The sequence below is a fragment of the Hyperolius riggenbachi genome, chromosome 2 (genome assembly GCF_040937935.1).
Source record: "Hyperolius riggenbachi isolate aHypRig1 chromosome 2, aHypRig1.pri, whole genome shotgun sequence".
Lineage (NCBI taxonomy): Eukaryota > Metazoa > Chordata > Amphibia > Anura > Hyperoliidae > Hyperolius > Hyperolius riggenbachi.
In genome coordinates, this window is record NC_090647.1 from 463,406,002 (window position 1) to 463,423,455 (window position 17,454).

The following is a 17,454-nucleotide window of genomic DNA, read 5'->3' on the forward strand; positions in this document are numbered from 1 at the left end:
AAATTTACGTACACGTGGAAAAATCAGAGGTCCTGCATCATTTTTCGGACATAGTGTACGATTCGCATACGATGGTTTGTATAGGCAACGCAAATTTTCACGTTGTTTGCGCAAAAAATCGCATTAGATCCATGGTTACAGGAACTTGTCAGCAGTCAAGACTAAGCTGTTACTAGGCAGATTATGTTATATTCAGGGCTGTGGAGTTGGAGTTGAGGAGTCTGAGCAATTTTGGGTACCTGAAGTCGGTGATTTCATAAACTGTCGGAGTTAGGAGTCAGAGTCTGATTCGTTTTGTACCAAATCCTTAGTTCTGGTAAGTATTAGACTAAGAAGTCGAGGAGTCAGAGTCTGAGACATTTTGGATAGCTGGAGTCGGAGTTGGTGGTTTCAGAAACTGAGAAGTCTGAGTTGGAGTCAGGTGATTTTTGTACTGACTCCAGAGCCCTAGTTATATTTAACTAATGCAAATTTTCTCCAAGCTTTTTTTGCAGGTGAAAATTTTACGCTACATTGGAAACGTAGCCTTATATTAACCTCCCTGGCGGTCAATGTTTGCGGACATGCGTCCGCGGGAGGGGAATTTTTGTTTTAAATGTGTTGTAAATAGTGTAGCTATTACTAGTGTAGCTATTACTAGGCTAGCTACACGTGCCCCAAGTCCCCCGGCACCGCTCTGATTCCCCCGATCGCTGCTGGCTATATTTACCTAGCCGCGATCCCGCGAGAACTGCAACTTCCCCGAACAGCTTCTGTCGTCGCTATGGCAATGATCGGACATGACGTCACGACGTCAAGCGCAGTACCGCTCCTCCCCATAGCGACGCCTGGAGGCTATTGGAGAGGCTGCGCCATCGTGGGTTCCGGGGGGAGATATGTATAAGGGCGGCGATCGGGGGGGATCAGAGGGTGCTGGCGGCGATCGGCCTGGACACATGTAATATGTATGTTTTATTTATATATATATATATATATATATATATATATATATATATATATATATATATATATATATATATATATATATATACAATTTTTAGAGAAAAAAAAAAACCCCACCTGCGGCCATGCGATCCCCTGCGGCGGTATGGACGAGCCGAGCTCGTCCATACCGCTCAGGTGGTTAAGCATATAACCACTTAAAGCGGACCTGAACTCAGAACGTCCTCTCTGTTCTAAAAGTTACGCAACAGCATAATAACCTTTAGGCTAGAAACCCACTAAGAGAGCTTTTCTGAGCGCTTTGTGATTTGAAAAGCTCTAGCTAATGTAATGCTATGGGTGTGATCCCACTTGAGTGATGTGAATTTATAAAAATCCCCCCATAGCATTGCATTAGCAAGAGCTTTTTCAAATCACTCACGCTTACAAAAGCGCTCCCAGTGGGTTTCTGGCCTTAAACTAAAAAAAAAAAAAAACTGTTAGGGCTGGTGCACACCAGAGCGGTTTGTGAGCGTTTATAAAAACGTTATCCGTTTGAAAACCGCTTGTGTAATGTATTTCAATGGGATGGTGCACACCAGAGTGGTTCGTTTTTTTCACAAACGGAAACTCGGGCTGCAGCATATTTTTTTTTTTTTTTTTTAATTTCTGAGGCGTTTCTGCTTCAATGTTAAAGTATAGAAAAGTGGAAAAAGGCTCTGAAAAACGCTAGAGTGGTTTTCTAAACTGTTTTGTTATAGAAGCTGTTCAGTAACAGCTTCACTATAACAATATATGAAATCTGCTACACAAAAAACCGCTAGGCATGTTTAGAAAATCTCTCTAAACATGCCTAAAAACATCCCTCTGAAAATCTGCTTCAAAAACCTCTAGCGTTTTGCTGATCTGCTAGCGGTTGTGCACTGGCCCTTACAGTTGATACAAATCCTGCAACAAATCTGCAGTGTGTCTACTTCCTGATTCATGGAAGCAGACATCTTGTTAACCTCCTATGCTCTCAAATGAGCTGATCTGCTGTGGCAGTCATGTGACACTGGAGAGATCAGATTCAAACTTGTGATTAGACACAAATGTGGGGGAATTAGAAAGGTTAAACTCTCTAAATACATACAGGGTGGATTTCTCTGTTTTCCTTCTGTCCTGTGCAAGAGTTCAGGTCCACTTTAAAGTGAACCCGAGGTGAAAATAAACTGATGAGATAAACCATTGTATTTATCCTCATACTCCTAAAAATTACTTATCTCAGGGTTTTATTTTATATTTTAACATTTACAAGTAGGTTGAATGTTTTTTTTATTTTATGGTCTCTAATCAGTGGCAGCCTATTAAGTGTCCCAGAATTAGAAAAGTATCAATCGTTCATTTATTTTATCTCTCCCTGCCCTCAGAAGTTGTATTCTGCCCGGAAAACTTTTTTTATGGCTGTAATTTGCTTATCAGTGATGTTTAGGGCCTATTTCCACTGAGAATCGCATTGCAAATTGCATTTTTATGTGCATTTTCACACGAAAATCGTGATGCAATTTTAAAGCTGCCTAGAGGCTCATACACACATCAGACCATAGTCTTTGGAAAATGAAAGATCACAGACCAATTTTACCCCCTTCCATGTAGTATGAGAGCCATACTCTACACCTTCTTTTCTATGGAGCTGAACTCCACATCAGAAAAAAATCTTTGCAAGATGCTGAACACACAGATGCTGTACAGACACAAAAGATCAGTATCTGCAAAAGATCTGTTCCTGCCAAAAATCCATTCCTGCAAATTGCAATGATAATCTATGAGATCTGCAGGTCATCATACACACATGATTTAACTGACATTCATCTGCAGATCAGATCCACCAGGATGGATTTTCAGATCTGCAGATGACTGCTTGATCTGCAGATGAATGTCAGTTAAATCATGTGTGTATGATGACCTGCAGATCTCATAGATTATCATTGCAATTTGCAGGAATGGATTTTTGGCAGGAACAGATCTTTTGCAGATACTGATCTTTTGTGTCTGTGCAGCATCTGTGTGTGCAGCATCTTGCAAAGATTATTTTCTGATGGGAAGTTCAGCTCCATAGAATAGACTGTGAAGGTATGGCTCTCATACTACATGAAGGGTGGTAAGATTGGTCTGTGATCTTTCATTTTCCAAAGACTATAGTCTGATGTGTGTATGTGGCCTAGCACTACCACATGCCCAGCAACTCATTAGCATTAATTAATTTCCTGTGTATGTTGGGTTGTAAAAGGCGAGGAAATGACGCTGTGCATGCTGGGTACATTCGCATTCGGAACGCGAATTTCCGCATCTGTTACGCGAATATATACTCCCCCAACTTGCATTAGCCGAGATTCGTATCCAGATTGCAGCAAACCATGCATTGCATCTAGAAATTCGCATTGAATGGAAATGGCTTCATTCACAAACGTGTTGCATTGCGAATTCGCGTGCAGTGGAAATATGCCCTAGTTTCCCAACAAGGTACCGACTAGACAGATGCTGTCACTTCCATGCCTAGAAACTAACGAATTCAGGCAGCAAAATAAAACAAGTAAAACAGCCTTATTACAATGTTTTCTGTACATACACGTTTATCTCATCATTTCACATGTCGCCTCGGGTACACTTTCAAGGACAACTATAAATAACCGTGTTATAAAACTACAATGTACAAATAATGTCTAAGTAGTAATAGTTATGTAGACCTTTTTCTACCTTACAAAAGAAAAATCTGAGCCAAATTCCTTACTTTGTTTTGAGTGTTGGCTGCATTGGAAATCCGTTAGCAGTGGGCGATTTGTGTTTTTATGTGAACGGTGACTACATAGCCAGGGCTGGTCTCTGCATCCCAAAAGAGATGACTGCAAACTCTAGTGTGAAAGTTCCGGCTCTGTATTGGGTTTCACACACTATCTGCTAAATGAGTAAACATTCGTTGCTAATAAAGAGGTGCATAACTTTTCTTCTGCTAAGCGCAGCACACAGCTGCAGTGTAAGGAGAATGCATGGTGACCTATCACTGGGAGGCCAGCATTTTATCTGGACAGCTGATTCAGAGAAGTGCATTTCTCCATACTGCAGTGGCTCATTTTCTTCTTTCACACTGCGGTTATACCACACAGTGCGACTTTTTGAGTGCTGTGTGATTGTTCCCGAATTGTGCTGCTACAACAGTGCAGTAATGTAAAGGGACCCTCAAGGTTTCACTAGCTAAAATACACACAGGGTTATCAGACATAGGTAGTGGGATATTACTACACCCACCCTTATGCTTCACTGCTACTGCTCTTCTACCATCAGTGAATGAGGCCCAGTGCACACCGAGCGGTTCTGGAGCGATCCGCCGGCCGCATCCGCCTGGAAAAATGCTTGGCTAATGTATTGCAATGGGATGGTGCACACCGGCGGTTTGAGGTTTTTGCCAAGCCGCAAACGCGCCTCCTGCTGCGCGTTTGCGGTTTGCTAAAAAACTTAAACCGCCGGTGTGCACCACACATTGAAATACAATAGCCAAGCGTTTTCACTGGCTGATGCGGCTGGTGGATCGCATACAAAATCCGCTTGGTGTGCACCCGGCCAAATATCTGCTCTCTGCTCCCAAAACCGCTAGTGTTTTGACGATCTGCTAGCGGTTTTGGTGTGCACTGGGCCTGAGAGAGGATTTGACACAACTTTTATAACCTGACAGATTATATTGCTCCTACAGTACCCCTTTCATACTGCTCCCCATTGTAGTTCTAGATTTCCATTTAGGTGCCCCTGCTGTGCTTATTCCCCATTTCAAAATGTACTTTTCCAAGACAATATGCTAGATTGTTCTTCCTGCGTGGAAATTTTTACTTTTTACAGCATTGGCTACCCCTCCAACCCCCACACCAAGATGCAACAACGTCCCCTGAGTATATTGCAGATGGTCAGCGGCTTCCTTCTGATTTCCCCTGTAGGTTAAATCCTGTGAAATAAAACAGGAAGTGCCTCCTAATTTTGTAATTGATTTGTATGTCCCTGGCTTGGTTGTATTTTAGGGTTATTTTACACTTAAGGGCTCGTTTCCACTAGTGCGGCGTGCGTCTCGCAGACGCACGCCGGCACTGAGCGGGTGGGTGGGATCGCAGGCGAATCCCATGAGCCGTGCCATGCACGGCTATGGGATTCCCAGCCTCCGCCGCGAATTCTGCAGGGGGTTCCGGCCGAATCGCTCCCGCAAGCGATTCCGCCGCAGCGCCGTAATCCCCTATGGCAGAGTTTTCCCGTGCGATTCATGTGCGGGGAAACTGCGGAATCGCAGCGGAAACCGCGATAGTGGAAACAGGCCCTTACCCTGTATGGTTTCACTTATGTGGGAGGCCATTTGTGGAAGATGTTCCTAAATCAAATAAAGATATATTTATCCACTGGCCATAGGTTCCCTCAGTTTGTGCATGTAAATGAAAAAGTACTGTAACAGCCAACCACAAGTTTTGTGAATATACAGGAATGTTGCCAGTAAAGGTCAGCAGACCTATTAGTCTGGATTCACTGGATCTTTAAGTCCTTCTACATATTTTTTTTTTCTTTTATTACATAGAAAGATATTCTGACGGCAAATCTAGCTCGCTCCGACGCAGAAGTACGGAAGCTGGATGACATTATTGAGAAAATTCGAATGGTAAGAATAACAAACTGTTCTAGTGGGGGTCTTCCCATGAAAAGAGTAATTTAATCTGAACTCTGATGATATGTGTATGGGTTTTGCCACTGTTTTGTTCTGTAGGGCATGTTATGTTCATCCTACAGATTCACTATTTAGTGAGTCAATGCATAGAAAAGGACTGTCACCACCAGCAGGTCTGCAGTAATACCTGTATATAATACAGTATAATATCGTTATAGTAAACAACAAGGGACCTGGAAAAATGGTTTACTATATTAGAAGTTTACTATACCAGAAATTGTCCTAGAAATGGCCCAGCATGCCCTGGTACGTTCTCTGCTGCAAAGCCCCAACTTTGTCCTCCCATTGGAGGACTACAAGGTTAAAGGGACACTGTAGGGGGGTCAGGGGAAAATGAGTTGAAGTTACCAGGGGCTTCTAATGGTCCCTCACAGACATCCTGTGCCCGCACAGCCACTCCCCGATGCTCCGGCCCCGCCTCTGGTTCACTTCTGGAATTTCAGACTTTAAAGTCTGAAATTCCAGCTGTGCCTGCGTTGCCGTGTCCTCACTCCCACTGATGGCACCAGGAGTGTACTGCGCAGGCCCAGTATGGTCTGTGCCTGCGCCGTGCGCTCCTGGTGACATCAGGGGAAGCGAGGACACGGCAACGCAGGCGCAGTGGTTTTCAGACTTCAAAGTCTGAAATTCCAGAAGTGAACCGGAGGCGGGGCTGGAGCATTGTTGAGTGGCTGCGCAGGCACGGGATGCCTGCGGGGGACCATTAGAAGCCCCAGGTAACGTAAACTCATTTTCCTCCAACCCCCTTACAGTGTCCTAACTTAGAGCTACATAGCCAGGCTGGACAAATTGCTGGTACAGTATCCAGGGCTCCTTAAAAATTGCAGCCGTCACTGAAAGAGGCCACCACTTGCTTCTTGTGAGTGGCTCTGATACCTCTGTGGGCGGGCTTGCAACATGTGTCCTTCAAACTTTCTGCTTACACCTGAGCCAACCATGAAGCCTCTCTTCAAAATGCAGCCAATCATGATAAGCCACTCGCATCTGTATTGCGAGTGGCGTCGATACCTCCTTTCCTCTCCACTCTCCTTAGTTTTGAAAGAAGTAGGCCCGCTCTGGTCTACACTACAAGGAAAAGTAGCCTGTACTGCGCTCCACATGCTACCAGGAGCTTCATCGCTACTAAGGGAAGACCTACCTGGGACTGCATAGAATCCTCCTGTGGGAGGACTGGGAAGATACTTTTATCAGTGATTGCAAAGTGGAAGTGGTAATACTGCATCCTCTTTTGTTTAACATTCCTCATTTTCCCAAGCTGCTTATTTGTCCAGTACTGTACAGTGGAGGAAATAATTATTTGACCCCTCACTGATTTTGTAAGTTTGTCCAATGAAAAAGAAATGAAAAGTCTCAGAACAGTATCATTTCAATGGTAGGTTTATTTTAACAGTGGCAGATAGCACATCAAAAGGAAAATCGAAAAAATAACCTTAAATAAAAGATAGCAACTGATTTGCATTTCATTGAGTGAAATAAGTTTTTGAACCCTCTAACAATAAAAGACTTAATACTTAGTGGAAAAACCCTTGTTTGCAAGCACAGAGGTCAAACGTTTCTTGTAATTGATGACCAAGTTTGCACACATTTTAGGAGGAATGTTGGTCCACTCCTCTTTGCAGATCATCTCTAAATCCCTAAGGTTTCAAGGCTGTTTCTGTGCAACTCTGAGCTTGAGCTCCCTCCATAGGTTTTCTATTGGATTAAGGTCTGGAGACTGACTAGGCCACTCCATGACCTTAATGTGCTTCTTCTTGAGCCACTCCTTTGTTGCCTTTGCTGTATGTTTTGGGTCATTGTCGTGCTGGAACACCCATCCACGACCCATTTTCAGTTTCCTGGCAGAGGGAAGGAGGTTGTCGTTCAGGATTTCACGATACATGGCTCCGTCCATTTTCCCGTTAATGCGATTAAGTTGTCCTGTGCCCTTAGCAGAAAAACACCCCCAAAGCAAAATGTTTCCACCCCCATGCTTGACGGTGAAGACGGTGTTTTGGGGGTCATGGGCAGCATTTTTCTTCCTCCAAACACAGCGAGTTGAGTTAATGCCAAAGAGCTCTATTTTGGTCTCATCAGACCACAGCACCTTCTCCCAGTCACTCACAGAATCATTCAGGTGTTCATTGGCAAACTTCAGACGGGCCTGCACATGTGCCTTCTTGAGCAGGGGGACCTTGCGAGCCCTGCAGGATTTTAATCCATTGCGGTGTAATGTGTTTCCAATGGTTTTCTTGGTGACTGTGGTCCCTGCTAATTTAAGGTCATTCACTAACTCCTCCCGTGTAGTTCTAGGATGCTTTTTCACCTTTCTCAGAACCATTGACACCCCACGAGGTGAGATCTTGCGTGGAGCCCCAGAGCGAGGTCGATTGATGGTCATTTTGTGCTCCTTCCATTTTCGAACAATCGCACCAACAGTTGTCACCTTCTCTCCCAGCTTCTTGCTAATTGTTTTGTAGCCCATTCCAGCCTTGTGCAGGTCTACAATTTTGTCTCTGACATCCTTGGACAGCTCTTTGGTCTTTCCCATGTTGGAGAGTTTGGAGTCTGCTTGATTGATTGATTCTGTGGACAGGTGTCTTTTATACAGGTGACTAGTTAAGACAGGTGTCCTTAATGAGGGTGACTAATTGAGTAGAAGTGTCTAACCACTCTGTGGGAGCCAGAACTCTTAATGGTTGGTAGGGGTTCAAAAACTTATTTCACTCAATGAAATGCAAATCAGTTGCTATCTTTTATTTAAGGTTATTTTTTCGATTTTCTTTTTGATGTGCTATCTGCCACTGTTAAAATAAACCTACCATTGAAATGATACTGTTCTGAGACTTTTCATTTCTTTGTCATTGGACAAACTTACAAAATCAGTGAGGGGTCAAATAATTATTTCCTCCACTGTATATCCAGCGCCGGTGCTATTCTTCTTGTCTGACAAATGTTATCAGGCATCAACTCACCTGCAACCAGCCTGAAGAGAGCAGCTGACCGTGGGTTTCACACTGATCTGACGCATGCTCCGCCCACTGATTACTATATCCAGAGTCAGTGTCATTTAGGGGCTTAAAAATAGGTTAACAGAAGTTTTATTATATCAGAGTTTACTATTCCAGGCGTTGCTCACATAGCCTTTTATAAAGGAGATTGTCCGGGACCTGGAGAGGTAGTTTACTATTCCAGAGTTTATTATAACGACATTATTTTGTACCGTAGATTGGGGCGTGGATTTGCAGATATTAAAGCCATAGGAGAGTACTAAAGTGGATTATCATGTATAATGACCATTAAACTGTACCCGAGCCGAAGCTCCGGTACAAAAAGATACCTAGCTTGCTGTAAGGTACAGGTGTCGAACTCCAGGCCTTGAGGGCCAGATTCATGCCAGTGTTTAGGATGGACTGAGAAAGAGAGGAATGTGTTCTACCTGATGGACCACACCTTTCCTGATTTAGACCCATCAATTTGAGCGGTGTCAAAAATGTGTGAGGACCTCTGAGTGGTTTGACATACCTGCAGTAAGGAAAGCCTCAGGATCCTATTGAAGCTTCCCTCTGCTTTCTCCTTTCTCTCGCCCCGCTGAGAGCAGCCCCCAAAAGTTTGGAGACAACAGATTGTCTGCAATTTTTGGGTCCTCTGGCATCATGGCTGCGTATTAGCTATGCAAGCACGACCGGCAGGCGCAGTAGCTATGCAAGCACGACCGGCAGGCGCAGTAGCTATGCAAGCACGACCGGCAGGCGCAGTAGCTATGCAAGCACGACCGGCAGGCGCAGTAGCTATGCAAGCACGACCGGCAGGCGCAGTAGCTATGCAAGCACGACCGGCAGGCGCAGTAAGCCAGAGCTGCCGGCTTACAGGTGCTACTACGCCTGTGTGGCCATGCTCGCGCAACCAAGCTCGTCAGAGGAGAGGGGTCTGCGCTCAGCAGGGAGGGGTGATAAGGCTGTAGAACGCAGGGGGAAGCCTCGATAGGATCCTGAGGCTTCCCTGACTGCAGCTAGGTATGTCTTTCTGAACCTGAGCTTCAGCTCATGTTCTCTTTAACCACTTGCCGACCGCACACTCATACCGTGCGGCGGCAAAGTGGTAGCTGGAGGACCAGCGACGCACATCTGCGTCGCCAGGTGCCTCCCTAATTAATCAGGAAAGGCCGCTAGCGTGAGCGGCCGTTTCCTGTTAGATCACGGAGCGGGTCTCCGTGAATAGCCTGCGAGCCGCTGATCGCGGCTCGCAGACTAAATGTAAACGCAGGAGACGTTTGTCTCCTTTGTTTACATTGAACAGCGCTGCTGCTACACCAGCACCATATGGCAGATCGGCGATCCCCGGCCAATCAGCGGCCGGGGATCGCCGCCATGTGACAGAGGACAGCCTGAATAAGTATGCAGCTCAAAGACTCTGACTCCAGTGGCTGTCAGTGACTAAAGGGAGCAGCCGTGTGATGAATTCCCAGTGGCAACTCAGATCCATTTTCAATGTGTACTGTTGATGTTAATAATTTGCTGAAAACTGTAGCTGTCGTGCTGTCCCCCACTTTACCAGACTCTGAATCGGACATGTTGCAGGTGGAAAGCTGACAGCCTGGCCGGCTCACAGTATGCACTATAGCAGCAAAGATGGGGCAGTAAGGGCTGGGACCCTCTAGAGTGCTTTTGTGAGTGTTTTAGTTTGCTGACAATCGCCAGCTATTTTAAAAATGCTTTGCCAATTAAAGTGATGCACCCACTAGAGCAGGTATGGGTAAACTCGGCCCCCCAGCTGTTATGGAACTTCAAGTCTCACAATGCATTTGCCTTTATGAGTTATGACTGTGGCTGTCAGACTCCTGCAATGCATTGTGGGACTTGTAGTTCCCTAACAGCTGGAGGGCCGAGTTTGCCCATGCCTGAACTAGAGCCATTGAGTGTTTGCACTCTAGAAGCAATTTTCCTGCTGCAATACATTAGTCACTTAAAAAGTGCTACCACAAAACTCTTAACTATTGTACTTTGCGATTTGTAGTGGGTCCCAACCCTAAGGCTTTTCAGATGCAGCCTTGCTGTTCTCATGAGGGGAGGGGGCAGAAAGGTACATTTGTAGGGGTCCTTTGTTATGAGTTGCCTTTGTGATTTACAGTTGTCTTCTTTTTTTAGGCTCTTCATTCTATTCCAGATGTTGTGAACCAATGCGACACACTGATGCAATTATTGGAGTTCCTGAACTAGAACATTTGCAACTTTTTTGCATTTTGAAAGCAGTTATCCAGGGAATGTATTGCACAACCTCAGACCATTACACTCTCCAATACTCAAGTCTGTTATAGAACTGCTCACATGACCACTCTTGGCAGAATATTCTGTTTGCTATCATGGCCACTTTGTCCACTCAGCAGGGGAGATGCTGTCGCATAACAGTGCCTTTCCCTAAGTGTTGGAAACCAGTTTTGAGAGAGTTATGAAGACTGCCATATTTTTGTTTATTTAAAAAAAATGCCATTTCCTCAGCTGTCTTTCTAAAGGGAACCTGAGGTGAGAGGCATATCGAATTTGACATGTTTGTTTCCTTTTGAATAATGCATTGCCTGGCTGCCATGCTGACCCTCTGCCTTTAATTCTTTTATCCATAGACCCTGAACAAGCATGCAGATCAGATGTCTGACAAGATTAGTTGCATGCTTGTTTCAGGTGTGATTTTTGACCCTACTGACCAGAAAGATCAGCAAGTTTGCCAGGCAACTGGTATTGTTTAAAAGGAAAATAATATGGCAGCCTCAATCGGTTTTACATCTCAAGTTCCTTTTAAGCGTGCAGTTCAATGTGTTTTGTACTGCTGACCCAGGGGTATTAAAGAAAAAAACAAAACAAACTACCAATCAGGATAGATCACTCCCATGAGAGGAATATGAAGGACATCCTTGTTTTTTATTATTTCCCATTAAAATGGCCTTGTAGTGACTTAATGTTTATCATTGGGTAGCCTTTACTACTTCAGCAGTGCTGCAGCTGTCATGGTAGGGGGCATGGCTATATTGTCCAGCCAAATACCAGGGCTCGGCAGAGGTCAGTTCATGGTGGCAGTGTGCTGCTGAGACAGTATCGGTAAATGTTATTCAGCATTGCCACCACGCTACTGTCCTGCAAACCTCTGCAAGCTTGCTTTAAAAACTGCCAGTTCCATGGCTGTCATGGAGGTATTTAAGGGTTCAGTAGTGTCAGGCAAAACGCCTACAACAACCCCACAACCAGTCAGATTTGAGTCAACCACCTAACCCAGCGTTTCTCAAACCTGTCCTCGTGCATGTTTTACAGGCAACCTCACCTATGTACAGGTGGGGTAATTAGTGTCTCAGCTTCGTGGATTACATGTAGCCGAGACCCTAATTGCCCACCTGTGCATAGCTGAGGTTGCCTGCAAAACATGCATTGTTGGAGAGCCATGAGGACAGGTTTGAGAAACCTAACTTGTATACTTAGTATTAACCATTTTATTCAGAATACATTAGACCTAGTTAACCACATGGCCCAGTTATCCATAGAACTATCTGCTTCAGCCTGGGGGATCCACTGATAGTTTAATTTAAGGGCAAGTTCACATAAACTAAGTACATACAGTAGCTTAATTTACAATGGAATAAGGATGGCAGATTCCCCTCGCTACCAATTTCCTTGCAATGAAGGTCCCTAAACTAATTGTACGGATCTTGAGGTGTAATGGCAATAACTGGGCTGTCTGTATTTTTACTCTTAAATATGTGTGAAATATATGTACATTTCTTTAAATTATACTTGTATAGTTATGGTATAAATATTAAAAACTTGTTATATTGTTAGCGTTTGGTTCTTTTTATGAAACTTTATTGAAGAACATACAATATTAAAAAGGCTTACATTAACCACTTCCCGACCGCCGTATGTACAATTGGCGGCCGGGAAGTGCACCCCGCAAGGACCACCGTATTGACAATTGGCGGCGGTCCTTGTAGGGGCATGGGCGGAGCGATCGCGTCATCAGTGACTCGATCCTCCGCCTGGCGCCGCTCACCCGCCGCAACATCCCGCCGGCCATACGGAAGCGCCGGCGGGATGTTAACCCGACGATCGCCGCATACAAAGTGTATAATACACTTTGTAATGTTTACAAAGTGTATTATACAGGCTGCCTCCTGCCCTGGTGGTCCCAGTGTCCGAGGGACCACCAGGGCAGGCTGCAGCCACCCTAGTCTGCACCAAGCACACTGATTTCCCCCCCCCCCCCCCCTGCCCCAGATCGCCCACAGCACCCATCAGACCCCCCCCTGCCCACCCCCCAGACCCTGTTTGCACCCTATCACCCCCCTAATCACCCATCAATCACTCCCTGTCACGATCTGTCAACGCTATTTTTTTTTTTGTATCCCCCCCCTGCCCCCCGCTCCCTCCTGATCACCCCCCACCCCTCAGATTCTCCCCAGACCCCCCCCCCCCCCCCCATGTACTGTATGCATCTATCCCTCCTGATCACCTGTCCATCACCCGTCAATCACCCCCTGTCACTGCCACCCATCAATCAGCCCCTAACCTGCCCCTTGCGGGCAATCTGATCACCCCCCACACCAATAGATCGCCCGCAGATCCGACATCAGATCACCTCCAAAATCCATTGTTTACATCTATTCTCTCCTCTAAACACCCACTAATTACCCATCTATCACCACCTGTCACTTTTACCTATCAGATCAGACCCTAATCTGCCCCTTGCGGGCACCCAATCACCCGCCCACACGCTCAGATTGCCCTCTGACCCCCCCTTATCAATTCACCAGTGCATTAATTACATCTGTTCTTCCCTGTAATAACCCACTGATCACCTGTCAATCACCTATCACCCATCAATCACCACCTGTCACCCCGTCACTGCCACCCATCAATCAGCCCCTAACCTGCCCCTTGCGGGCAATATGATCACCCACCCACACCATTAGATCGCCCGCAAACCCGCCGTCAGATTACCTCCCAAATGTATTGTTTACATCTGTTATCTTCTCTAAACACCCACTAATTACCCATCAATCACCCCCTATCACCAACCGTCACTGTTACCTATCAGATCAGACCCTAATCTGCCCCTTGCGGGCACCCAATCACCCGCCCACACGCTCAGATTGCCCTCAGACCCCCCCCCCCCCTTATAAATTCGCCAGTGCATTAATTACATCTGGCCTTCCCTGTAATAACCCACTGATCACCTGTCAATCACCTGCCAATCACCTATCACCCATCAATCACACCCTGTCACTGCCACCCAACAATCAGCCCCTAACCTGCCCCTTGCGGGCAAACTGATCACCCACCCACACCAATAGATCGCCCGCAGATCCGACATCAGATCACCACCCAAGCGCAGTGTTTCCATCTATTCTCTCCTCTAAACACCCACTAATTACCCATCAATCACCCCCTATCACCACCTGTCACTGTTACCCATCAGATCAGACCCTAATCTGCCCCTTGCGGGCACCCAATCGCCCGCCTACACGCTCAGATTGCCCTCAGACCCCCCCTTATCAATTCGCCAGTGCAATATTTACATCTGTTCTCCCCTGTAATAACCCACTGATTACCTGTCAATCACCTATCAATCACCCATCAATCACCCCCTGTCACTGCCGCCCATCAATCACCCGCTGTCACTGCCACCCATCAATAAGCCCCTAACCTGCCCCTTGCGGGCAATCTGATCACCCACCCACACCAATAGATCGCCCGCAGATCCGACGTCCGATCACCTCCCAAGTGCAGTGTTTACATCTGTTCTCTACCCTAAACACCCACTAATTACCCATCAATCACCCCCTGTCACTGCTACCTATCAGATTAGACCCCTATCTGCCCCTAGGGCACTCAATCACCCGCCCACACCCTCAGAATGCCCTCAGACCCCAGCCCTGATCACCTCGCCAGTGCATTGCTTGCATCTATTCCCCCCTCTAATCACACCTTGAGACACCCATCAATCACCTCCTGTCACCCCCTAGCACACCTACCCATCAGATCAGGCCCCAATTTGCCCCGTGTGGGCTCCTGATCACTCGGCCAAACCCTCAGATCCCCCTCAGACCCCCTTCCGATCACCTCCCCAGTGCATTGATTGCATCTATTTTCCCCTCTAACCACCCCCTGAGACACCCATTAATCACCTCCTGTCACCCCCCTAGCACTCCTATCCATCAGATCAGGCCTAATACATCCTGTCATCTAAAAGGCCACCCTGCTTATGACCGGTTCCACAAAATTCGCCCCCTCATAGACCACCTGTCATCAAAATTTGCAGATGCTTATACCCCTGAACAGTCATTTTGAGACATTTGGTTTCCAGACTACTCACGGTTTTGGGCCTGTAAAATGCCAGGGCGGTATAGGAACCCCACAAGTGACCCCATTTTAGAAAAAAAGACACCCCAAGGTATTCTGTTAGGTGTATGACGAGTTCATAGAAGATTTTATTTTTTGTCAAAAGTTAGCGGAAATTGATTTTTATTGGTTTTTTTTCACAAAGTGTCATTTTTCACTAACTTGTGACAAAAAATAAAATCTTCTATGAACTCGCCATACACCTAACGGAATACCTTGGGGTGTCTTCTTTCTAAAATGGGGTCACTTGTGGGGTTCCTATACTGCCCTTGCATTTTAGGGGCCCTAAACCGCGAGGAGTAGTCTAGAAAACAAATGCCTCAAAATGACCTGTGAATAGGACGTTGGGCCCCTTAGCGCACCTAGGCTGCAAAAAAGTGTCACACATGTGGTACCGCCGTACTCAGGAAAAGTAGTATAATGTGTTTTGGGGTGTATTTTTACACATACCCATGCTGGGTGGGAGAAATTTCTATGTAAATGGACAATTGTGTGTAAAAAAATCAAACAATTGTCATTTACAGAGATATTTCTCCCACTTAGCATGGGTATGTGTAAAAATACACCCCAAAACGCATTATACTACTTCTCCTGAGTACGGCGGTACCACATGTGTGGCACTTTTTTTTTACACCCTAAGTACGCAAAGGGGCCCAAAGTCCAATGAGTACCTTTAGGATTTCGCAGGTCATTTTGCGACATTTGGTTTCAAGACTACTCCTCACGGTTTAGGGCCCCTAAAATGCCAGGGCAGTATAGAAACCCCACAAATGACCCCATTCTAGAAAGAAGACACCCAAAGGTATTCCGTACGGAGTATGGTGAGTTCATAGAAGATTTTATTTTTTGTCACAAGTTAGCGGAAAATGACACTTTGTGAAAAAAAACAATTAAAATCAATTTCCGCTAACTTGTGACAAAAAAATAAAAACTTCTATGAACTCACCATACTCCTAACGGAATACCTTGGGGTGTCTTCTTTCTAAAATGGGGTCATTTGTGGGGTTCCTATACTGCCCTGGCATTTTAGGGGCCCTAAACCGTGAGGAGTAGTCTTGAAACAAAAATGACCTGTGAAATCCTAAAGGTACTCATTGGACTTTGGGCCCCTTAGCGCAGTTAGGGTGCAAAAAAGTGCCACACATGTGGTATCGCCGTACTCGGGAGAAGTAGTATAATGTGTTTTGGAGTGTATTTTTACACATACCCATGCTGGGTGGGAGAAATACTTCTGTAAATGACAATCTTTTGATTTTTTTACACACAATTGTCCATTTACCCATGCTGAGTGGGAGAAATCTCTCTGTAAATGGACAATTGTGTGTAAAAAAAAAAAAAAAAAAAAAAATCAAACAATTGTCATTTACAGTGATATTTCTCCCCCCCAGCATGGGTATGTGTAAAAATACACCCCAAAACACATTGTACTACTTCTCCCGAGTATGGCGATACCATATGTGTGGCACTTTTTTGCACCCTAACTGCGCTAAAGGGCCCAAAGTCCAATGAGTACCTTTAGGATTTCACAGGTCATTTTGAGAAATTTCGTTTCAAGACTACTCCTCACGGTTTAGGGCCCCTAAAATGCCAGGGCAGTATAGGAACCCCACAAATGACCCCATTTTAGAAAGAAGACACCCCAAGGTATTTCGTTAGTAGTATGGCGAGTTCATAGAAGATTTTATTTTTTGTCACAAGTTAGCGGAAATTGATTTTAATTGTGTTTTTTCACAAAGTGTCATTTTCCGCTAACTTTTGACAAAAAATAAAATCTTCTATGAACTCACCATACTCCTAACGGAATACCTTGGGGTGTCTTCTTTCTAAAATGGGGTCATTTGTGGGGTTCCTATACTGCCCTGGCATTTTAGGGGCCCTAAACCGTGAGGAGTAGTCTTGAAACGAAATTTCTCAAAATGACCTGTGAAATCCTAAAGGTACTCATTGGACTTTGGGCCCTTTAGCGCAGTTAGGGTGCAAAAAAGTGCCACACATGTGGTATTGCCGTACTCAGGAGAAGTAGTATAATGTGTTTTGTGGTGTATTTTTACACATACCCATGCTGAGTGGGAGAAAGATCTCTGTAAATGGACAATTGTGTGTAAAAAAAATTAACAAATTGTCATTTACAGAGATATTTCTCCCACCCAGCATGGGTATGTGTAAAAATACACCCCAAAACACATTATACTACTTCTCCTGAGTACGGCAATACCACATGTGTGGCACTTTTTTGCAGCCTAACTGTGCTAAGGGGTCCAAAGTCCAATGAGCCCCTTTAGGCTTTACAGGGGTGCTTACAATTTAGCACCCCCCAAAATGTCAGAACAGTAAACACACCCCACAAATGACCCCATTTTGGAAAGTAGACCCTTCAAGGTATTCAGAGAGGGGCATGGTGAGTCCGTGGCAGATTTAATTTTTTTTTTGTCGCAAGTT

At 45.3% G+C, this 17,454-nt stretch overlaps 1 protein-coding gene across 1 annotated transcript in view; it reads left to right on the plus strand.

Annotated features, from left to right (window-relative positions):
* The window catches only part of SPAG5 (sperm associated antigen 5), a 99,677-nt gene extending 87,716 nt beyond the window's left edge, over positions 1 to 11,961 (plus strand). The window contains exons 25-26 of the mRNA XM_068270157.1: positions 5,510 to 5,590; positions 10,780 to 11,961. Of these exons, the coding sequence (XP_068126258.1) occupies positions 5,510 to 5,590; positions 10,780 to 10,851 (153 nt within the window). The 3' untranslated portion in view covers positions 10,852 to 11,961. The remainder of the gene's footprint in view (positions 1 to 5,509; positions 5,591 to 10,779) is intronic.
* The last annotated feature ends 5,493 nt before the right edge of the window (positions 11,962 to 17,454 follow it).